The sequence below is a fragment of the Pithys albifrons genome, chromosome 3 (assembly GCF_047495875.1).
Source record: "Pithys albifrons albifrons isolate INPA30051 chromosome 3, PitAlb_v1, whole genome shotgun sequence".
NCBI classification, from domain to species: Eukaryota; Metazoa; Chordata; class Aves; order Passeriformes; family Thamnophilidae; genus Pithys; species Pithys albifrons.
This window is the reverse complement of record NC_092460.1, coordinates 72,091,309-72,115,993: the sequence shown is the minus strand read 5'-3', so window position 1 is coordinate 72,115,993 and position 24,685 is coordinate 72,091,309. Positions and strand designations below refer to the sequence as shown.

Genomic DNA, 24,685 nt, shown 5'->3' with positions numbered 1-24,685 from the left:
TGCTTTTCTCTTGAAGTCCCCTAGTCTGCTTGTGATGTACTGTCCTGTGTCAGTGGAGCCTGTAGGAATCAGCTCTTGGCTGGACTACACTGACAAGTTAAGTTACATAAGTGCTTCACTGACATAGAAGTAGTGACATGAAATCTTTAGTGTTTTTCTTTAATAGCAATCTGGAACATAAACCTTGGAGGCTGTATCCAACATATTTAGAGCAAAAGGCAGATGTGTGAGACAGGGAATTACTGTTCTATGTTCTGAGGCAAACACCCCCCACCCCCACCCCGCCCCAAAACCAGACTTCTGTTTTGAGGCAGCGAGTGGTGAAGGGGAGGGGGGGGGGGCAGTTGAAGTGTTTTACAAAATATATTAGGTTACTCATTTCTTGCAAGTTTGCAGCCTTAAGTAGCTGCAGACATTTTCATCTGAGAAATATGTCCGGTTCTTTCTCTTCAGTTGTAGTGTACATGTGGAAATACCATTACTGTATTACATAAAATTCACCCAGGATTTAATAGCTATTTATCGACTTTCAACCTGGAGCATGAAATTTAGTGAGATGAAATGAAACTTTTCTTTTCTGTATTCCATTTGATAGTAGAATGGTTAGGTTCTTTTAATGGTTTGTGGAAATACAGCACATCATGTGAGATTTTATTTATCTTCACTTCATGCAAAGCTGACTGTTGGTTATGAAGATACTGGTCTTTTCTTCTTGTTAGTACTGGACAGAGTTACACTTGAGAAAAGGGAGAGATTCATAATAGAACCACAGTACAAGATTTGTTGGCAGCTAGGGAAAAGTCAGGGTAAAGATAAAATCAGGCATACTATGGGAAATAGGAACATTGGGGGAAAAAGAGCTATTCATCAGATAGGTTTTAGAGACTAGTGTAATAAAAAAGTCCACTGCGCAGGCTCGAAGGGCACACCCCCACCTGGGGGAGAGCCCTTCCCAAATCTTCGTTCGCGAAGTTTGGCCATACATACATACATATACAAGAATAATTGTATAGTTTGGTAAAGTGGGCTGGACTAGGTATTTTATGAATTGTATTATTCCTTGCTATTATATTATTCTTCTGCATATTGAACTTTCTGACTTCACTGGTTGTAATTCTGTAATTTGCAGTTATAGAAATAGGGAATCCTGTTGGAACATTCTGTTGCACTTCTCTTCTGGATTCAGATAAAAGTTGTGTCCTGATGACAGAATCCTGGAAGGGTTCTGTGAATTATGTGTACTTTTGCCATACTACAGCACAAAGAGATGTTTGGATAATACTTGAGATAAACAAAAACATCTGAAAACCAAGCAGTCTTGATACAGGTCATAATATTTGCTCTTGCTGGACACTTTTGTAACTTATCATAAGAGCAGGAGTCTTTGGGTTTTTTCATTTGGGTTTTCGTTCGTTTGCTGTTTTTTGTCTACTTTTTTTGTTTGCTAAGATGAAACAGGCATTGAATAGAAATTGTTACAGCCCTTTCAGGCAGTAGGAGTTTTGTATTTTTTTTTAGCTATCCATCTTAGTGTATAGCATTTTTAATGCTATAGTGGTGTAGATTCTTGAGTGGATGCTTCTGCAGATACAGGTGATTCAAATTAAATACTGAGGTAGTGATAACAAGATTTGTAAAGCTAGATATTCCTAAACTGATATTTGTCATTGTCTGTTTGCTGTTCTGATAGTAAATGTCCGACTATATTCTTAGAGAGAAATCAACTTTTAAATATTGTTTATATGAGAATTTCCAAATCAAAAAGTAGACCGAAAGGCCATAAAGCCATGACTGACTCTATTATTAATGATCAGTGTTCCCCCTAATAAAAAATAATGACTTCTAATGGAATGAGCTCTGATCACTTAAAGTATGTTTAAAATACTTATTGTCCCCAATTATTTTAGGTTTTATACCCTACCTAGTATTTAATTGTTTGAATTAAATTTGTTACAGCCTTTTGCCTGAAAATCACATTATTGGATCGCTCCACACTTGTATCTGACTTCCTTTAGTGCCCAGTTGGTCTCAAATTTTTTGTTGTCTCTGACCTGAGAATTTACTAAAACTGATTCTGAAAAGTAAGGTGTTTTTAGCAGTCTACTGAACTTCATTGTTTTTTTTTCCCCTCCTCTCCTTTTATTGTTTGTTATCTGCTCTCTTCACACTAACTTCTCTTTTTAAAGAAATCAGGCAGCAAATGAAATAATTTCAACTTTTATTTCCTGTGTTAGACTGTGTAAGACTAGTTAGAATGTTTTAGGGATCTTGAATAACTGTTTATTTTGATTTTGAAGATGTTTTGCTGTGTGTATTTTGTGTTAAATCTTGACTGTAATGTTTTTGTACAGGTCTTGGAGAAGAGCAACAGACTATCAGAAAAGGAACTTGCAGAAGCTGCAAGCAAATGGGCAGCTGAAAAGGCAGAGAAGGCTGAGGAAAGCAATTTACCTGAAATAACAGATTATGATGTAAGATCTGATTATTCTAAAATGTTACAATGATAGACTCTTGTTTTTCTGTACTCTTTTGAAAGGCACAATTTGTTACCTATCCCTGAATTTTTCTGCTTACGATATTAAATATTTGTTGCAAGGTAGAGGAAGATGAAAGCCTTGAGATTTATTTAATTTTGGGAAAAAACCCACAAAGCCAGAGTGCATTTTGTTAGTATACTTTGAATTCATGTTGAGCTACAACTGACAGTCAGGCTTCAGCTCTCCCAGGAATTCTCCATGGAACTCTTGTAGCAGTGTAGGTCTGTATGCCTACTGAACTCCTTAAAATTGCCAAGGGACTTCTGAGTAAAAACACAAGTGTACGTGTAAAATAGAGGAGAAGCTCTGGATTATTGAGTTCAGTTTCACACCATGTCAGCCTACCATGTCATGTATTCTTTTTCAGAAAGCAATCCTCCTGTGTATTAAAAAATTAATCTTTTACCTTGATACTGCAGTTGGTAGATAACTATTTTTTTTGCCTGGAACCCTTATTTCACTAATAATCAACATTAATTATTTGCTAGTTTATTCCCATCTGTTCTCACCCCTCCTTGTCTTCTACCCCTGGCTATATTGGAAGTGTCATTATAGCCCTTCTCAGTCATTGTTTTGTTATACTGCTCTTGGATAGGATGTCTTTTTTGGATTCTGTTTTGTTAGTGGAATATGTATTTGTCATTTAAAACAAGCCTAAAGTCATATAATGTAAAATTTATCTGTTTTAATTCTGTGGTAATTTGCTCGTTGACTTTCACTTGGCCTCAACTTTAGAGACACTTAAAGAAAAGAGGACCTGCTTTACAAGCATCTTGGGAAGTATCACATTTCCCCCTCTGTTTCATGCTTCTGGAATATAAGGGCTAGGTGAGAGAAATAAACTCACTGGATCCATGTTTATCCAAACTTTTAAGTCCTGCTCATTGATGTAATAGGTGAATGCAGAAACAACTCAATAGTGGTCAGGAAGATCTAGTTGGATAAATAAACTAGAAAAAGTAATTGGGAAAAAAAAAGAAACAAGGGGAGGAAATGTTAAGAGTAAGAAAAAAGCAACAACGGATCCAAGGATGAGTGCTGTATGGAGGAGAACATATGGATGTACATTTCTGAGAGGTTCAGGAGAGTAGCAGTGAAGAGAAGTATCATTCTGGTTCTTGATGAGGGGAAGGTAATGCAAGGGAGGAAAGAAGAGTGGGCTGTGTGGAAAAGAGATGTTTAAAGCTTCCTCTGTGCCTCAGAGAAAATTGCAGTGGCAAAAAGATTTAAAATAAAGAATCAAAATAAAGCAATTGTAGTTGATTATAGCGCAGTCCGTACTGACTATTGAAAGTGGGCTATAGGAATGCTAATGAAGGAGGTGAGGCATCTAATTCTGAGTTCTTGAAGAAAGGATACTTCTCACCTTGATTTGTAGGCTGTCATGTATAAATTGCAAGACTTTTTAACTTTGTCCAGTTTATCTTACATAGTGCTGAATAGTTGAGTTTTTTTGTTGCACTGAAATTTTTAGTAGCCTTTAGTCACTCTCAGGCATTTTATTATTTACTGTGGTGGCAAGAATTGGGATGCAGTCTTAATGGTTTATGTTGCTGCTAAGATTTGAGCAGGTGCTCACAGGACCACTTAAAGTTTTTTCTTTTTCTGTCTAATGCTTTTCTCTTTCACATTGATTAAGTCTTAAGATTCTTCACCTCTATTTTTGAATAATAGAAAGTAATTTTGTCATCTTCAATTCTCAAATCCTATTTTTAATAAAATATTTAACTACTCTACATATTTGTACCATAATACCAGATTTAAAAAATGCTGTAAAAACAAGTTACTACATCTTCTGTGCAGAATCCTTGGAGTTGGAATCTGTTTTCTTTGGTGTAGGAATACTGTCTTAATTTCTGTGTTAGAAGGAAGTTTATACAGTTACAGTACTTCAGTGTAATTTTTCATGTTTTTAGAAATTCTTCTAATCACATGTTTGCTTTTGCTATACAGTAGTTATCACTATTCCTTTAATATTAAATCTGTGGTCCTGAATGCTGCAGGAGTTTTCTGATTGCATTTTTATTTTTTTGATACCTATTTACCTTTGATTTTGTTACTTTCATCCTTTCCCAGAAAACTAATCAGACTTCCATTGTGAATTTTCCTTGCTTATCAGGTGATAAAAATATTGCATATACAAATTTCTTCTCAGTGGATGGACAGGTAAAGGTTATCTGACATCAGTGCCTTTACACAGTTAAGACTGAGTCACAGGGTTTTTTATGATGTCATGTTTTCTACATGTTTAAAATTCCTATTTCTGTATCTTTTAGGATTGTAGCAGTAATACTTTGCTAATAGCTTTGATGAACAAACTGATACCTGAGTGATGACTCTATTTGGAGTTTTGGTTTTTTTCCTCACACTGAGGTTTTTATTTTGCTCTCAAAATTGAATTTATTGTTTGGGGTTTTTTTAAGGCTGGATCTTCTGCTCCATTATACATTGAACAAACAGAGGAAACAGAAGCAAATATAACGGATACTACGGAATTATATGAGGATGGGCAGCTTCTTGGTCGCTCAAAAGCAATTGCAGCCAAGACAAAGGAGATTGAACAGGTGAGTCCTCTTGGTGTTTTGTCACTATTATGGTAATGGTTTACTCTGATAGAATTATCTTGATTTATTTTTTCCTCCTTCATGGAGTATAATATGAATGTAATTTGATTTCTTGAGATGATGTGATGATAACATCTCTGACTATTTAATTCTGAAGAACCATGGCATTTATCTGCACGTGGAAATTAGTGGTAGCTTTCTGTAACTTAGATACAGCTGCTGTTCTGCAAGCTAGACAATGACTGCTTCTTTGAATAATTGTTTTAAAATTAAATATAAGACAAATAATTTCAAATGTAGTTAAAAAGAATGGCTTTATGTCAAATCAAATTATCAAAAATCAGTTTTACAGTGTAATTTCCTTCACTTAAATATACGCAGTTTGTGATTGAACACCAGAAACTTCCTGTTGTTGTTTTGTCTGTTTGTATTTGTTTGGCTGGGTTCATTTTTGTAGTTGTGATTTGTGGGGGCAATGTTGGGGTTTCATGTTTGTTTTGTTTCTTTTTTTAAATCAGCTTTGAATCTCAGTGCCTTTGGCATTCTCTGAATATTAAGAACCATCAAATTTTGTTTTGACAACAGTGTTTTATATCGAGACGTAGATCAGAGAGGGTTATTATATTCAAAAACTGTATTTTTTTCTCTTTTGTGTTCAGTTTTGGGGATTGATTTAATACAAAACGAGATTTTTATCACTCTTGTAACATTGAGGTTTTGAGGTGATTCTATGGAAGTTTATTCAGGTACTAGTCTTTATCATGGCACGTGACAGTAAGGAAGTTTTCTACAATTACTTTCAATTTTATTTGTTGTAAACAATTGAAAGTGTTTTGTTTCTCATTTTTATTACTTTAAATGGAGAATTTGGAGGTTTTTCTTGCTTGGTCTTTCTGATATAAATGGAACTATGTCCAACTCAGTAAATTGCATTTAAAGTTTATAATTTGAGTGTGAGAAAGAGATGACTTTCTTCAAATTTGCTGTGATTTACACTGTTTTTAGTGTATGCCTGGGATGGGTGAAAGAGAAATACAGATCACTTTTCCCCCTCATGTTTATCTCATAATAACATCTTCAAGAAAATAGGTTTCTTGTCTTGTTTAAGATAAGCTTATTTCTAGGTCTTCGTTTTCCATCTTAATTCTAGTGGCCTTTGTTCTATTGCCTGTGAAACAGTTTCCTGTACTGTAACACTGTTCCTTTTTATTGACACTTGAAAAACAGCTCTCTACCTAGTTGGTTTTGGGTTTTTTCTTGTTTTAATATTGACTTTGCCCAATCATGTTCCTGGTGAGCATGGCCTTCCATGCGTGCTGGGTCTGGCTGGGATGGAGTCACCAAGGCATGTTGTAAATGCAGTTGGTTTATCCCTGTGTGTCTGATCACAGGCTTGTACATGGCCTAAGTCAGATACTACCAAATGCATAAACTTATGACTGTTCAAAAATGGCAAAAACATAGAAAGACTAGGAGCAGATTTTTAAAAAATAGCAGCTGTGATTATTTAGCCTGATGCTGATGAACCTGTGGATTGGGTTAATTTGCCTAGATCCTAAAGACAGGGTTATAGCAAGAACAGATGAAAATTTGGACATAAAACCCAAATGTTGTTTTCAATATGATCTCATGCTGTTGCACTTGGTAGAGTTTGCATTTAATTCTGAGGAAATCTAGATTATGTTCCATAAAATGGGATACTTGTAGGAACTTTGGTCAAAAAAGCCTGAGGAATAACTTAAAAGATTTGGATTTTTTGGGACTAGTTTCCCCTGTTGTTGATTTGGATATTGAAGCCCTCAGCTTCCACAGAATTTAAATAAGATTTTAGGATGATGCTAGAAGCACCTTCAATAAATTTTATTCAACTGAACAAGATACTTATTTTCTTATCAAGTACTGTGAATTTGTTATGAGTTAGACCAGGTATTTATTCATCATTGAAACTTGACTGGAAAATGATCTATGTATTTTTCAAATAAATATTGAGTAGCAACTTCACCTTCAGCAATTAACTTTTCTCAATTTTTTTTTTAGTTGTTGTAATAGACCTGATGATTTTCATAATCATCATGAATATCATAATGAATCATAATGAAATACTGTTAATCTTCCTGTTGTATGTGGAAGCAGTCTTTCTGTAGAAATCTGTATGCTCTTCTATTGACTTTGAGTTCTCAGCATCTAAAAGTAAATTCAGTTTAATTTTGTGTGGCGTGAGTTCTCTGCCTTTGACAAGTAATGAGAGAGAGAACAAAGAGTGGAATGCAAACTAAATATGCAGTGCTGTTGTGGACAGCTTCCTAAAGGTTTTTTGAATGAATTTCTCAATATAATTTACATTGATTTTACTACTTCTCAACTGAAAGTGTGTTTCTGTTTTTCGCACAGTAAAATTAGTTCTTAACATACAAATTTAGTGCTATTGCTAGTCATGCTGTATTGTTGATACAGGTGTAACATTTAAATCTTTAAAGTGAACTGTAAGCTATAATACACTTTAGGAGGAGTGACTTGATCATAAAATATATAATATATTTATAGGAAAGCTTTTTTATTATTTGTTTCTGTATATTTGTCTTGAAGACTCAAGTAATAGCAGTAAAATTTTTTTTGTTCCATGGATTATCATTTCAGTTAAATTTCATTGTTTTAATGTAATATTTCTGGAACGTAATTTTGTGGAAGGATTAACACTTCAGAAATGGTGAAGGTGTAATCTTTCTGTGATGGAGATTTCCAAAAGGTTGTTTTTCAGTATACCCTGGACAGACAGGCCTTGTGCCACTGGGTATGTGTCAAAGAATTGTGAGGGTCCAGCTAGTCTTTGAGGAAATGCAGCTTGATTAGAAGGCTTGACCCACTGGACCTCTTCTACTTTTGTCTCCTAAGTTTTAATGCTTTCTCTTGGAGCACCAGATCTAGTGATGGTTGCTTTTCTGTTCATATTTATTCTCAACCTGATTGCCAGGAATTTGTGCTGTTCCAAACTCCTGATGGAGCCCTCTTTCCTTTGTTTTCTCCGTAGCATCTGTCTCCAAAGCTCCAATCAGGGAAAGGAACAAAATTTTCCAAATATGTCCTGGTTCTTCATAGTATGGTACTATTTCAGGGAAACCCAGAGGCAAAAAAATTGCTGACAGAACATGGGCAGTGTCGCAATGAACAAATTCATTGCTGTGTAGCAGAGGAACAGGCAGCCTGATGCCCTGAGTGGGAAGGGGATGACAGCTTGTGATACAGACTACTATTTCTTGTAAGAAAATCAAACAAAAGAATCCCTCGAACAATTGAATGAAATATTCATACATGTGTTCTGTTTAAATAAGGCTGTTTCTGTATCTTGTGTATCACTCATATCACTCTTTTGCAAAGTTCCTTCTGCCTTTCCTTTAAGCTACAGAAACTCAATCCCCAAATTCATAATTTTAAATGAAATGTCATTGTAAATCGTCACTCTGACTCATCAAAAAATATTTCTATATGATTTGTTTGACAGGGGACTTACTGCAAGCATTCATGTAAAATCATGCCATTTGAAGAAAAGGAGGTTTTGTATGCTGACTATGACAGGGCAAAAAGTGTCAAACCAAGTGCTATTTGCTGTTTGCTATATAGTGACTGTATTTTAAGAGTCTGCACTTGCTTTGCAAATATAAACTGAAGCTGACATAAAGAGAGGAATTAGAAGTTCCGCTCACAGATTAAGGCTTGGAAAAATCCAGACACTGTTTAAACAGACCCAAGAATTACCTGTGTCACTGCCAAACTAGAAAAGCTGCAAAACTTGTATTTAATTTGAAGTGTGCCAGTATTACTTGGAAAGGAAGAGCATGGTTGAAGATGCATGGGGCCTTGAAAACATTTCTGAACTGGGACCACAGATCCTGGACATTTCTGGTCTCATGTTTGAAGGAACAGGCAAAGTGACAGCAGTATTGTGGAAACATCCAGGTTGGATACAGTCTTCTCTTGAAAAAGGGCCTTAGATCAGGTTCTTCAGAGCTCTGTCAATTAAATTGAGTCCTGCATATTTCCAATGAAGGGGATTCAGCTCTATCTCTGGGCAGCCTGTTTCTGTATTTCACTGCTCTGTCTCTTGAGCTCAGCTACCATCAGTCTGGAACATGCTTGCTTTCCACCAAGGACGTGGTGTCTGTTTACTCCTTCTCTTGACAGCTTCCTGTCCCCATTCTTGAACTGCCAAATCCCAGCTCCCTGCTGTGGTCCCTGGCTTTTGGGACCTGCTCCACTGGAAGTGGGCTCAGATGCTCTCAGGGAAAGGTTAATTTCCTAGAGTCCTCTGGCTCTGCCACTTTGGGATTGGAAGATTTTTTCCTGTCATTTCTGCGTGGCAGGTACAGGGAAAACAGTTCCCTTCTGTCTTATGTCAGGTGCATAGTCTTTTCAATCTTTGTGCTGCTTTGCACTGAAAGAAAATTCTGCAGCTTTAATGTGTGTTTCATACTTTAATATATCCCATTAAGTAGCGTCTTGATCCATCATGTATTTTTTTAATGTTCTGTTGGTAATAAGAAGCTTTGGAGAGTTTTTAAAAAATAAGATAGTGAGGTAAATTTCACTCTGGGTTGGGTGTTTTCTAATTGTTTGGGTTTTTTTGAAGCTAGGTGTTTCCCTAGACCTTTGAACATGCCTTTCTCTTTTTTCTCTACATTTATAATTTTGAAATAGAGTGTTATATGTTGTCTGAGTATTTGTCTGAGCACAGTGAGGTAGAACTCCATTAAATAAATAGATGCTTAGAAGGTTGGTCTGGGCACTTGAAAACAGTGTAGCAGAGAGGTTTGCATTGGCATGTCATGATTAATGAATATCTATAGTTTGCTAATCTGACAATTTCATTCACTTTTTTAGCATTTTTGTATTTAATAACACACAACATGCATTAAAGTGTTGTTTTGGAGTTGTTTAGTTTCTGGTTTTATGTAGTTAAGAATCAGCTTATGCTTTTAGCATGTAATGTGCTGAGGTGTGTGGTATTTTTTTGGAAGTGATGACAAATAGGTCCCTGGTGTTAAATTCACAATTGGAGCTATTCAGCATCATTGTTGCACAAAAGGCTATCTCTTTCTTCTTCCTTTATGAGCTCGAGTAGAAGAGATTCTTGAAATGTCTTATCTTGTCTAGACATCAAGTCTGCAACACTGTGTTAATTAGTCCATTATTATGTGTCCTGTTTCTTACATGTTGCATATGCAAGTTGAAATGACATGGTTACCTCTGCCAATGTGTTCTTTTCTGAAGACAGATTTTCCCAAATGACAATTTTACCAAGTACCCTCCTTGATTTTGCCAAAAAATCAAACTTCTGAGTTTCTGAATAAGATTTGATACTCAGACATCAATTTGGCTGTTACCAGAGTTCTGGCATCTAAGAAGGAAACACAAGAATTAATACATTAATGAATGCTTTTATTTTTTTAATCGAATTACTGACTGACTGTATACCTCTAGTTCACTAATGTTTTTAAATATTCAGCAGAATAATATTTTTAAATGTTCAAAACATTTGTATTAATTGCTTCTTTACTTGACTTTTAAATGAATATTGCTTGTTAACAGACCTCAGTAAATTGTTACCCTAATGGGACAGCCTTCTTGCTGGAAGATGCTGAAAATTGGAGATTTATCTAAAGCTTGTGTTTGAAACTTTACAGCTATGGTGCATAGAAAGAAGTAAAAATGGACATGTGACTGGGTCAGCAGTCTGTCCATATCATTTTTCCAGATATGCTAGCTCCTTTTCCTTTTTAGATAAATTACTTAAATCTCTGGCCTAGAAGTTATAATGTGTGTAGTTTCAAAAGAACTGTTTCTTGTTCCCCTTCTCTGTCATATCTCTTCTTCTGGTAAGATCTATATAGCAATAGCTGAATTGTCTTTGTGTGTAGTTAGCACTTGTTAATGGGACTCTGGAGGTGCTGCTCTGAGCAAAGATTGCCCTGTCACAAAGTGATACTTTACATTGCACGGACTTAGTTAAGAAATTTTTGGTTCTAATAAATATTATACAGGCATTTCTGTCGTAATAAAATAGTTAGAATTTCTGTAATGTATGGGAGTGTATTGTATGCCTTCCTCCCTGCTCCCAACCCCTCCTGTGTCCATTGCTAGTTTTGTTTTGCATCAAACAAAACTGTTTTACAGTTCTTCAGCAGAGAGAGGATGTAAATATTAAGTAGCTTCTGCATCTTGGCTAGGATTAAGCTAATGGTCAATATATCAGAAAAGTTTTGAAAGTCTTGGGTACGATAGGTATCTAAGTTTTAGCAGTTGAAATAAAACAAATACATTAATAATTGGAATAGTGTGAATCCAGGAAGAAATGAAGGAGGCTGTCAAAGCTGGCCTTGGGTGTACCTTTTCTTTTGATTTCAGCTGAGCCAGGGAAACATTTCATCAGATTAACTTGTTGGTCTGTTTGTGCTGTCGCTCATTTCAGGCAAACATTTTTAGGTTAGGAAAAAATCCCCTAATTAAAATATAAGTTAATAAGTAGATGAGTTAAATGAAGCTGAAGGAACTGGAACAGTGGCTAAAAAATACATTAAAGGATTATTTTTGATTGTGGATGAGGTCAGACATGCTTTGTTTCTGACAGTAATAGACCAGACAAGAGTAACAGGCCAGATGAGAGTAAAAGATGGGGAAGCTGTAGAATTTCATTCCCTCCTAGCTTTTCTGTTGTCCTTCAAACCTTGTGTGCTTAATACACAGTGGCAAGGCCTTAATGATGGACTCATCATCATCAGTCTAATTGGGTTGCTAGCATAGTATGTATCATACCTCCTCTGAGCTTATGTTTATTTGATCTAAATTTAAGTTGTAATTAAGAGAGTTAATTTATTTTTTCCTGATCATGAAAACATTTGTCTCAAGCTTTGATATTTTGCCTTGGGCTTCTCAGAAAAATTGATGACAATTCCTTTACTTAATTATATCATCTGCTCATGAACTTGTTTCATCCTTTTGTGATTTATTAGTTTCCTTGTATCAGTATCCCTCTCCTTTTATATAAACGGCAAGGAATTTATTTATTTTTACACATTCTTAGACACTTTTTCTTCCATATTAATTCTGAGTTGCTAATTTTTCTATTATCTTTTAATAGTTTTTCTAGATTTTACCATTGCAAAATCAAATCAGTTATGTTGTTATGCTTATTTGATCTTTTATAGGTTGTGCTTGCCTTAAGTCTTTTTTTGTGTTAGGATCTTTCAATTTTGTAAATATGAGGTGTTTTCTAGAAATTTGTGTTTTCATGTTTATAAAACTGCAAGATGGAGAACATCAAAACTTTTGGTCAGTATCTTCATAGTAGCTTTTATTCTCCTTACAAATATGTTTATTTAAAGCAGGATACTTGTAAAAGGATGTGAAAACTTTAGCTACTTTCTTTTTCGTGTGTTTGGGTCACAGTGCTTTAGGAGTTGCAGCCTCTCACTTTACATTTCTAGTTCCTTTCCATGGACATTAATGGGTTATTTGGTATACACTGCTGTGTTCTTAATTACAAACTGCTGCATATGCAGAATCAATGCAACTCATTCACTTTACTTCAGTACCTGAAGGTATGGTTTAATAAGGAAATATATTACCACATTTCAGCTTTTTGCCAGCAGCTTTTGTCATTGGAAAATTGATAGAAACCGAGTGTTATTTAACATGCAGTGCTCTTAGGGAAATACTTTTAAGAGAACTTCATACCAGAAATGTATGCATATATGCAGTAACACCAGGGGGATTTTTTAGAGAGGTTTGAATTAGATGTAATTCACCTTTAGCTTTCTATCACTATCTATTGAAGATCTTATGTTTATTTTGCCATATGTTTTTCAATGTAAACAGTTTTAGGCCTGATACTGATCGCATTATTTTGGGATTGGTGAAAGCTTGGGATCCAACCCACTGACAGACAGAGAGGTTTTGTGTAGAGACACTTCATTATGTGATCAAGCAGTACTGTGGATTGCAAGATCTCAGAGGGAGCTGTTTGCTTACAGAGAGTCTTAAGGGGGATTGTATACATGTTTTAGAATTTGGTAGCAGATCTCTGTAAGACTTTAATGACAGAGAGTTAGTAGTTAGGTACTTGATAAAATTGTTGGACTTGGTTGAAACCAAAGAAAATGTGAAAGAAGATATGTTCAGATCTGAAAGACCGGATCCACTTTTTGGTCAGATAAAGTGAAAATCTAAGGAGTTATTACTTATATAACATTTTTGCAATCAACAGCTAGCAGTGATTGGTTGATTTAAATTTTTCTTCAGTCGTGAGAAATCAGAAGAACATAAAAACAGGATGAAAGAAGACTTGGAAACTATGATACTGAGTAGGCTGGAAAGAAAAAAGATTAGTTTCAAGAGATGATGAGTGTAAACAGGAGTGGAAAAGGTGTTAGCAAGAGAAGAAACTCACTAAGAATGTGTGGGCCTTAATACATAATTAGGAACTAATTATGAGAAATTGCCTACTGGAAAAACTGTCAGAAGTTGAGATGGTTGGAAGGATAAGCTGAACTGACACTGGCAAACCTGAGAATGCTGAAGGACAAACCCAAAAATGGTGATGGTCTGAGCCTTGATAAAGACAGTAATTTCTATAGGAGTGAGAGTGACTGGTGTTTTGGTGTGTTGGGTTTTTTTAGTTTGTTCTTTTTTGTGGTGGTGGTGAAGTTTTGTTGTTGTTGCTTTTAATAACTTGAATTTAATTCAGCAGATATAGAAAGCTTCCTCTTCAACTTTGTATCCAGCTTGTTCTTGCTTTAACACAAGGGCATTGGTGTTCTTAGGAAGTAGTGTGTATTTGATTTTATTTTTGGACTTTCAAGGATTAAAGATGAAATTCTCTCTTAGTTGGCTCAATTCTCTGAGGACTAAAGTTGTAAGTATTTTTTGTTCCTATAACCTACTGTCTCTTCAGCATTGTACCTAGGGAAACCTGCTGCTTCCAGGGTTGAAACAGAATGAGAATAGGACCAATCCCATGTTCCTAGTAATCAGATCCAGAAATCTAAGTTCCTTCAGAAATAGCACAAGCTTAAAGAACTACTGTCTAACATCTATAATCCCCCCACTGATTTCACATTGTCTCTGTCAGTATTCCCAGTACATTCTGAGCATTGATCTTCTGACAACCTTGAGAGGAAATGGGAGTCCAAGTGGTGCTTAAAACAAGATGTATATAGGGCAAACAGAGAAGAGTGTCGTAAAGCAAAGGTTTCATAAAACTGTATGTGATGATGGGAATGTGGTAACTGAGTGAACATGCAGAAGTCCCTGGTAAGTGGCAAAGGAACTGTAGTGGCAGGAAGATTGGTGACAGGGACGACCTGATGTTTGGCATGGAAGCTGTTTTCCATTTCTCCTGCATTGACAAGGGCTTTCAGGCCTCAGGAGGTTGAAGTAGACAGTGACAAAGTAATGTCACTCTACCTGTGAAATCACTCTACAAAATATGCTTAAGTGTGAATCTACAGGTTTATGGATTTTTGTGTCTTTTACAGACTGTGGTGCTCATCTTTATATAACAGAAACTTGGTTTGTAGATGACAGTTTTCCTGGTGAATGTGGTTTAATCCTCTGATCCATTTGTATTTCTGATTTATATACAACACTGATTCTATGTGTAAATATAGGATAATCTGTGACCAAAGACACTTGGGTGACAGGTTATATTTGTCACCTGGTTCTTAGGTTTATATGCTGTATCTCACTGCCTGATGGCCTTCTTTCTTTTGGCAGTTGTTTCACTGATCAGGTTAAACTCAGTATGTTCTTTAGATGGTTAGACTACACCTTTTTTTAATAGCTTGTTCTTTTCTGTGAATATTAGTGGATTATTTAAAATTAGAAACCTACAATTTACAGGAGATTGTTACATGGGTTTTGTTCAAATTATTTTGAATACATTTAGTATTTTTATAGGTTTTTGTCTTAAACCTTGGCATAGAAAGTATTAATTTTCTCTGACTTTAAAATACGGAGTCATCTTACAGTTCCAAAAGACATCAGAATTGGGAACTTGCGTAAAGTTTAGTTTCCCAAATTATATGGAGGGAAAAAAATGTATTGTTGCATAAGTTGTTTATGCAAGTGCTTCTTCTGTAAGTTAAGATTATGAAAACATTAGATTTTTATCTTGAGGTGTAAATGACTAGTGCACATTATCGTTCATTGCTGACCCACAAGGATCACTTTCCTGTTTTGTTTGACTCTTGTTTGCATTGATGTTGTGACTTTTGAGGCCTTGGTGCTTGTATGGACATACACTAATATGGATATCACAGGGCATGCTTCACAAAACATAGCAGAAAAACAAGATTCCCCACAGGACAAATGTTTTGGTTTGCCTGTTTTCCCTCTGTACTTCAACTTGCAAAGGCTAGTAGAGTCAGCCTAACTTGAAAAAAGCACAGAAGGTGAATCTGACCAATCGAGTGGTTCATATTCATGATTCTTTAGCTTCTCATGCTTCTTGAGCAGCTAAATTCTTCAGAATTCACTTTCTGAATTCTTGAACTTCAAATATTGCTCTGAACGACACAAATAACCTTTCATACATGGATCCAGTGTTTAATTTGCTTGTTAGCAGTCTTTCCCCTTCTCCTGACTCCAGATAGCTTAAATACTTGGTTACATTACACCATGAAATGTTGTACTTTTATGGGAACTGTGTATGCTTCCTTGACCTTAATTACACCTCACAAGCAGTTCACCACCTCAGTATATATTAAGTTTTTGGTCACATGCTACCTAAAAAAAAAAAAAAAACCAATTTAAACAGAAAATCATAAATAGATTAGGATATGCTGACACAAGCTTTTCAGTGATCAACTGGAAATTTGCCCATTTTATGTTTCTTTTTAACTTGGCTTCCCAGAGAAACTACCTTATGCAGTTACAGGGTACCTGTGCTGTGTATCTTTTGACTCTGTTGTCAGATTTCAACTAAATTGAATTTAGTTATAAACCAAGATGATTAATTGTTACAAGCTTTATGAAATTAGACAGTAACAGAAATGGTATACATTCCAGTGGAGACCATATTATGACTGTATCTCACTAGGCATCAGAAAGTCTCCTTCAGCAAGTGCTGCTGTTTAAAAAAACCCACCAAAACAACCAACCAACCAAAAAAACCCCCAGCCCAAAATACAAACCCAAAAAATCCAAAATCAAAAAACCAAACAAGAAAAACCCATAAAAAATGCAAACCAACTTTTACCATTGCAAACCTCAGCTGCACATTACAAAGGATTTGGTGACATCCATAATTTAAGAAATTATGTCCCTATACCGTATCGTTCCCTGTGCTGGCCTGAGCATGAATCTGGTCAAGAAAAAGAATGGGAAGTTTTCAGTTACTTCTTTAACCAGTTCTCTTATTCACAGTGTGGCTCCTTAAATGTGCCTGCTGCTACAAGGGAGTACTCACACTGTGTTGAGCTGTGTTGAGCCAGTACTGGCTCTGAACATTCACTATCTTGAAAGTACTGCTTAGGCACACAAAGTTATTTAATCATCAGGCAGAAATCTATAGAAAGCTGTAGTATTTGGTGGTATTTGCACAGTAACTGTTTATTTTTGTCATAGGGAGGATAAAACTTTAAAAAATATTCCTGTTCAATTTCTATCTAAAGCTACCATAGCCAGAACTCTCCTCTTCCTTTAAAACACCTCACCGTCTTCTAACTACAATAGCATTAGCTCTGCATATTTTTGAGGATTAACTCACTTGAAAACACTAGTGCATCACTAGACACCCTCATAACAGCCTCTATTGTGTGGCTTGTTGGAGCCAAATTTCGATTTAGTTGTGAACCAAGCCGGTACCTGTCTGTTTCAGCCCCTAAGTTCTTGAGTAGATCTTGAGAGGAAAGAACAGTCACAATAACCAATATATTTGGTAGTGAGTTAGCTTGGTTTTGTGAACTAAATGGTCTCCTTTAATTCAAACTCTAACCACTTGCAGTTTCTTTAAGTATTTTCACTTTAGGAAAATGAAGATCAAAAGATTTCTGTTTTATTTATTGTCTCTCAGCTAATGTGATTAAGAAGTGGAAGCATGCAGTTACAGAGAAATGTTCCTACACCAAGGCACAACTTGCTGTGAAGGAAAGCTGAAAGCCCTTTTGCGTGTGTCTGTTATCTGCCACTGAGCAGGGTACTTGCAACAAGGACTCTTACTGTGTAAGATAAGGATATCTCTTTGTTCACTTGGGGGGACCTGTGAGCCCGATGCAGCCTCCTTGAAATGTGTAATTAGACGACTTCTACTCATGGTGCAGTCTTGCCTGTAGCTCTCCCAGCAAAGGCATTGGACACTGTACCTTCACCAGCTCTTGGATTGACACTGATGAACCCCTTCATCCCCAACAAAAACTCTTCTTTTTTTGTCATGCAACTGAAGGGAGGGGAACCAGTCTAGGAAGGCAAGTGAGTGTCAAGTTAGGAATCTTCCTGTCAAAGTTCTTTTATATGGCAAGAGGTGGACCATAAAAAAGGGAAGAGAGGAGGAGGACTGGATACATCCTTGGGAAGGCAGGGACAAAAGAATACAAGAGTTTGTGGAAGAGAATATGTAGAACTATGTCTAGCTGAGGAATCAGGTGACCTCTGAATCTGAGGGTGGAGGCAATATGGAAGAGATGAAAGGCTTTGTGGTCACCAGAGAGTCAGGGTTAGTAACTGAGTGTGGGAAGCAACGAACCAGGGTGGGACTGGACTTGCACTTGGAAAAAAAAAATTGAGCCAAGATCAGGAGCTGTAGCCAAGAAGGTGGGGGAAAGAATGAGATGGGAAACATGGGTGGAGATGGGAATTAATTCCACAGAAACTGTAAAGCCCATGGGCAAATGCAGTGGAGTTTCTCCCTGGCTAGAGGGTGGAGACAGTTCATCGTGCAAGAAAACTTACTGCTATTTCTGGTCTCAGAAACAAGTGGGGAGTAGTCAGGTGCTTCTAGCTTGGTGTCTTCCCCTCTGGATGCCCTCGAGGCATCTGCAGGAAGCTGCAATTGTAAGGCAGGAAATGCAACATTGCTGCATTGAGTACCTGAAATTGCCTACTAAAAATTTTGATGAACATGTCACTGCTGACTGTTCTGTTGTCCATTGTCAGTTTACTGTATTTGTCATCAACTAGAAAAAATATTTCTTGATTTAGAAATGAGTTTTAAATGAAATTAATAATCTGCTTACCCAAGTGTGGGTCTAGCCGTAACTCAAAAGTGCTCAATTAATGTTTTAATGCTTTTCATAATTTTTGTCAAATTTACTCTTAGGCATAACTACAGCTCAGTGTATAGTTTTCCTTTTTCTTATGTTGATATGAGGCAGTTAAATGCCTCCCTGACATCCGATCCCGTCAGATCTCGGAAGCTAAGCAGGGTCAGCCCCGGATTAGTACTTGGATGGGAGACCTCCCGGGAAATGCCGGGTGCTGTAGGTTCTAGTCCTGAGGACTTCACTGGCACTGTCCAAGCGCGCTCGGCCGTGGCAGATGAACCTCAGGAGTTAAACGGTGGGGCCAGTTCTGCGCACGCTGAGCCTCACCTAAAATCCACTGCACAGGCTGGAAGGGCACACCCACGTGGGGACAGCCCTTCCCAAATCTTCGTTTGCGAAGCCGAGCCACACACACACACACACACACACACACACACACACACACACACACACACACACACGTTGATATGGAAGGAGGTTTTCTTGCAGCTATGTTTTTGCTAAAATCAGAATCAAAGATAAGCAAGTAATTATATGGTCTCTCATGACCCAGATAGGTTACCAAAAAAACCTATGGTTTAGGAGTGCTCTTTCTATTTTAAGCAGGGTGGACTTTGCTACCAAGAAAAACATGTATCATTATAATGAGTTGGCAGTGAAGCCTTTTAATATATGTGTGCGTTACTCATGTCACAGTAAGCAGCCAGAGCAGTGGTCCTAAAGAAAAGTATCTAATCTACTAAATAGTCTTGAAAAAAAACATGTCCATGTTGCTGAAGAGTTGTATTAAGATATGCAGAGGTCTGTTAGGGTTAAAGTGCTGAACTTGTTTTTGTCTGTTGTGGATCAGTTTAGATTTTAAAAGAGGCAAGGTCACTTAGCATGTTACTTGGGTATTAACAATCAGTGCCTGTTGTCAGGTAAGGTTTTCTATGTATATGGATACAAACTTTCATGGATATGTTTGCTGTTGATTTTTCTATGTATTGCTCGGCATGTAGGTGTAATTAGTAAGCAAGTAGCTTCTTACTGTATTTTTTAAAGGTGATGTATTATATATTAGATTAAAGCTCTGAAAGAACATGTGTGCATATGTGCATGATATATACAGTGAAGAGTCTTTTTGTGGATAATGTTTCCCTGCAGTTATGGAATATACCTTTTGTTTTTGTTTTCCTGTTTGATAGAAATGCATGAAATGCAAATGCATTTATATTACAAAGTAAAACAAAGATGCTTAGATAATTCAATTGATGTGAAGTATTTTTCAATGAATTTTTGATTTTTTGGAGTGCTAGGTTATATGAGAGCTTGAATGAAGACTTGCCAAGGGAATGGGGAGGACTGGGATAAAACTGGCAGAAGTGAAGGCAGTCAGAGGGAGAAGCGGTTCCTTTGTTAGGTGTGTATTGGCTGACTGAAGGGTCTTTGGGGCAGGAATAGTGTTTTGGCTTTGTCTACGGTGTAGTTTGCGGAGCAATGGAGAACTAAGGAGAACAAAGAGAAGAGGTGAACAGATGAAAAAGAAATTATTACTAAGTTGAGGTAACATGAAATGAGTCCGTGGATTGTGTTAGAACGAAGCAATTGTTTTAAGATCAGGTTTCAGTGCATTGCAGCCAACAAACAGCAACTGCTAGTTGTGGTTTTTTTTATTACAAGTGTAAGCTACTGACCCTAGAGAAGGCAACTTCTTAAAAACAGCGTTATTATTCCGCACAGTCTTTGGTACTCTTAAATAAATATATAAATAAAGTAAGTAATCCTTTGTTTGGTATATATAAATGAATTCTTTGTGTATACTGATCCTTGAAATAGCACAGTCCCTTACCTGCTGATTTGAAAATAGAAAGTTTGCAGTGTTTATACCTTTATGAGATTTTAAAGAACAGAAAGCCCACTGGAATTTTTAATTGAAATAAGAAAATGTCATTCATTTTCATTGTGGCTGTTCTAAATAATTAAAATTTTTCCTGATTTAATTTTGATTTCAGATAATGTTGTTCAGCTAGACCTTGATTAGCATGAACTGATTTTGGTGTTGTGGTTTTGTTTGGCTTTTTTTCCCCAAAAAAGTTCTGTAAGGCTGCATGAAGGGAGGAATGCTTTCTTTTGCAGGATATGTTTGCACAAATAACCCTGTCTATTCTGTATCTTTAAGAGCACATGGTAATCTTGTATGAAGTAAGGTTAAAAGGTAAACGGTGTGATACTATTTCCTTTGGCTATTGCATTAAAGTATTTGACCTCTAGCAACCTGTTTTTATCTTAGGCAGTAAACTGTTTAGTTCTACTTATCAAAAGAGACTTCACTGCTCTCTTTCCATGCTCTTCTTATCCAAAACACACTGTATCAATTCACCATCAGTAGACTTTATCAGCAGCTATTATTCTGCTTAGAGATTCATTAAAACTTTATTTATATTGTAGCAGTACACTTTAGTCAATAAATACTTTCATTTATAATTCTGTGGTTTCCAGTTTCATTATCTAGTTTAAATCTTCTTCTGTATTGCCTCCTTATTACCTTACTCTTTCCCTGGAGTTTAGCTGTTTGTTTCAAAATTGCTTGGTTTGATGTCTGCTGTAAAGTGAGTTATTTTAGTCTATTCAAACAATATCCTTTGTATCTATAAAAGTAAGATTAAAACAGAAGAGTTTGCAGATATTACCAGATTTTCTAATTATTTGAGGATCTCTACAAATCATTACACAAGTTGGTGGTAATTTGAAATATTATGAAGTGTTCAGTGGAACTCCCCCATACCTTCAGTTGTCCGTGTGATTTGTCAAAGTGAAATTCTATACATTGGAGTGTTGGCCAGAGGCAGAATTTGCTGTATCTCTGATTTGACCACTATTCTTAATTCTGACAGTGGTACTCAAATCTTTAACATGAAGGAAGTTGACAGAGTTTCAGGGCAGCTACTAATTTGTTCTAGCTATTTATTTTCTTTTCATTGATTTGTTAGTTTACATGTTGCTTTAATATTCTTGGTAGTAAACGAATACTGGTACCATAATGAGCCTCCCTATTTTACAGTTATAGTAAGTAAGATATTCCATGAAGTATATTCAAGAGGACTGAGTCTGGACTGCAGGTATCCTTGTGTCAGCAATCAGTGTGGTCAGCAGGACCAGGACACTGATTGTCCCCCTGTACTTGGCACTAGTGAAACCACACCTTGAATCCTGTGTTCAGTTTCGGGCCTCTCACTGCAAGAAAGACATTGAAGTGCTGGAGTGTGTCCAGTGAGGGGGAATAGAACTAGTGAAGGGTCTGGAGCATAAATCTTAAGGAGCTGAGGGAGCTGGAGTTGTTTAGCCTGGAGAAAAGGAGGCTTAAGGGGGACGGGATCACTCTCTACAACTACCTGACAGGACATTGTAGCGAGGTGGGGGTCGATCTCTTTTCCCATGTAATAAGTGACAGAACAAGAGGCAATGGCCCCAAGTTGCACCAGGGGAGGTTTGGATTTGGTATTAGGAAAAATTTCTTCACTGAAACAGTTATCAAACATTGGAAGAGGCTGCCCAGGGTAGGGGTGGAATCACTATCCATGATGGTATTTGAAAGATGTGTAGACGTCACACTTAAGGACATGGTTTAGTGGTGGTCTTGGCAGTGTTATAGTTACAGTTGGACTCAAAGGTATTAAGGGTCAACCTTAATGATTGTGTGATTCTGAGTTTTGTCACTTGAGTACTAGAAATATCTGTTATTTGTTGACCTAGTGGATTTGGTGCATAGTGCTGTCACAGCAATTTAAGTGTCACAGATCACAGAAAGCTGCTGTAATCTATCTGAAGAATACAGAGCTAAAGCTCTCAAAAACTGTCTTAGTAAAAATCCCTGACATAGAACAGTATTCGATGATCCCAGTTTTCTTCCCATGATCATAAAACCTTTTATAAGAACTGACTGAAGCCAGACTCGAAAAAAATCAAAGCTTTTCAGTGGATGCCAGAATCTGAAGACAAGCAAAACACTTCAAAAAGTCATGTGTGTTCATGTATCTTGCCAAGTTTGTTCCTAATATGTCCTCTGTCAGTTCACCCCATCAGACAACTTCTGGAAAGTGTTCAGTGACACTGGATTGAACAGGGCAGACATTCATTCCTTTAATGAGTTTGATAGTAACAGTTCTTGTGCTGAAGTTTTGCAGCATTGTTTAACTATCTCAGTATAAGAAAGTCTTGTGAACAGAATGTAGAAAGCTAGCGTTCTGAGATGATGCATTTAAATACAAAATAGGCTTGTTTTTCCACATGGAAAAATTGTTCACAATGAAAAAAACAGTGATTCCCAAGCTCTTTTGAACCAGTTAATCGCTGTGATTCTTCAGTATTACTTATAGGCTGTAACCGAGACTTACCAAATAATTAATTCCCAGTACTGTGGAATACACTCAGTGGTATATGCACTCTGTAAATGTAGAACTCGTACTACATTCCCTTGGAACCACAGTTGGTAATCGCTGCCCTAAGACATATGATTTACTAACCATAGAAGACAATCTCTACTCTTTGTGGCTTTCTCTTTGGGAAGAGACATGCTTTCTGTTTTTACCAATTTTGAGGTCAGATTTCTGCTTCCAAATTGAAGTGGAAATAGCTAGAATTGTGGGAACAGATGCAGAAGGAGAGATAATTTGGGTGTTGAATACAATAAATGGAGGAATGAATATATTTGCAATAAGAAATGAGGCTTCATCATACAACTTTGCTGACCTGCTCCAACCCCAGCCATTTTATTAGCTTTATGTTCTGCTTCCATAGATATTTTGTATAAAGATAAATGCTAAGATACGCAAACATTTAAACACAGATCCTGTATGCTTTGTCTGGGTTAGGTGGAGGTTCTCTGAGTAGTTCCAAATGAGCTGAAAGAGACTGGATAGGTAGTGTAAAGCTACAGATAAATGTCCTCTTTACATGTCATCCACGGATACTTGTCACCTTCTCACCCAGGATAGGTGATTACTCTCCACAGCCCAACCGATGTGCTACTTGTGACCTAATCAGCCTGGGTTTGCCTAAAAATTCATTTTAGTCCTCTGTACTACTGGCTCACACAAACAAGTGGGGTGATGGTTTCTGGCATGGGGGTGCTGACAGCTGGGAAGGGAGAATAGTCTTCAGCTGTCACAGCTGCATGTGGAAAAAGACACCAATCCACAAGCTAAGGAAAGATTACAGAAGTCTTCAAAAACATGGTCTTAATTTCTCTTCTCCTTTATTTCATTTTAGATTTGAAATGAATACTTAAATTATGAGAATGACTGTTTCAAGGGTAGACAGGATAATGACTTGGACGTGAAAAAAAAACTGATCCATTATCGAGACACTAATAAAACTGATTTGTGAGGTTAATATAATTTGTCAAGTAATTCTAAACTTTCAGAAGCAGTAAGGTTAATGTAAACTAAGCAATAAAATGTTGGTAATCGAAGTAATAGTGTTTCTTCTTGCAGCTGTTGCTTTTCCTTTCTGAAAAGCTGTCCATTGCCTACAGTAGTTTACTTATTTTGTGTAGTATTTTCTTTATGCTGCATATGTGATGAAAAAACCTACCCTTTGGCATGCAATTTCAAACTTGTTTTACCATTTCTTTAACCACTGAAGAAGTTAAAAATTAAGTTGCTCTTTTTATAGTGATGATGAGGAAGTCTTCTCGTGTAAGGACTGGTTCTTAAACTCATGGATCCATCAGCTTTGAGTTTCTATTAGCAATGTTGCTGCCAGATAATTGTGCAAAGAATCTACTTGGAATTGCTCTTAATTGGAAAAAGGAAGGGTTTTTTTGGTTGCTTTTTTCCCTATTGCTGTTTATTTTCACTTTGCAATGGGAGGAAATACAAGCAATCCACACCTCAGGATAAAATTCTGTATTGTCCATTAACAATAATGAGCCCTCTTAAACAGAATATTGAGTTTGAGAATATGTGTAGCTGAGGATATTTGTTGAAACTGAAAGTGTGATGACTTTTTTTGAGGGGAAAATGAAATCATCCGAAGTCACTTTTTGGTAAAATCAAGGGCATCATTGTTGGTTTTGACTGCAACACAGCAGATCTGTATGAATTTTGAACTACTGTGTATTTTATGCAAAATATTTTTGTGTTTTTATGACAAGAAAGATTAGTTTGTAATTTTATTGTTGCTGTTAATATGCAGCCCATTCTTATGAAGCTTAAATGAAACCCATGTTCCTTTATGGTCAGTGGACATAACTGAAAGCTATTAAAGCATTTTTAACAAGAGAATTAACACAGAGTCTTTTGTAGATAAACTTCACCCTTCCTGTTTTGGATGGAGCAATAAGTTTACCATG

At 36.6% G+C, this 24,685-nt stretch overlaps 1 protein-coding gene across 3 annotated transcripts in view; it reads left to right on the top strand.

The window, feature by feature from the left end:
- The window catches only part of PPHLN1 (periphilin 1), a 64,117-nt gene that overhangs the window by 26,235 nt on the left and 13,197 nt on the right, over positions 1 to 24,685 (top strand). For all 3 annotated transcript variants that reach the window (XM_071552369.1, XM_071552368.1, XM_071552370.1), the window contains exons 8-9: positions 2,352 to 2,471; positions 4,961 to 5,101. In XM_071552369.1, coding sequence (XP_071408470.1) covers positions 2,352 to 2,471; positions 4,961 to 5,101 — 261 coding nt within the window. The remainder of the gene's footprint in view (positions 1 to 2,351; positions 2,472 to 4,960; positions 5,102 to 24,685) is intronic.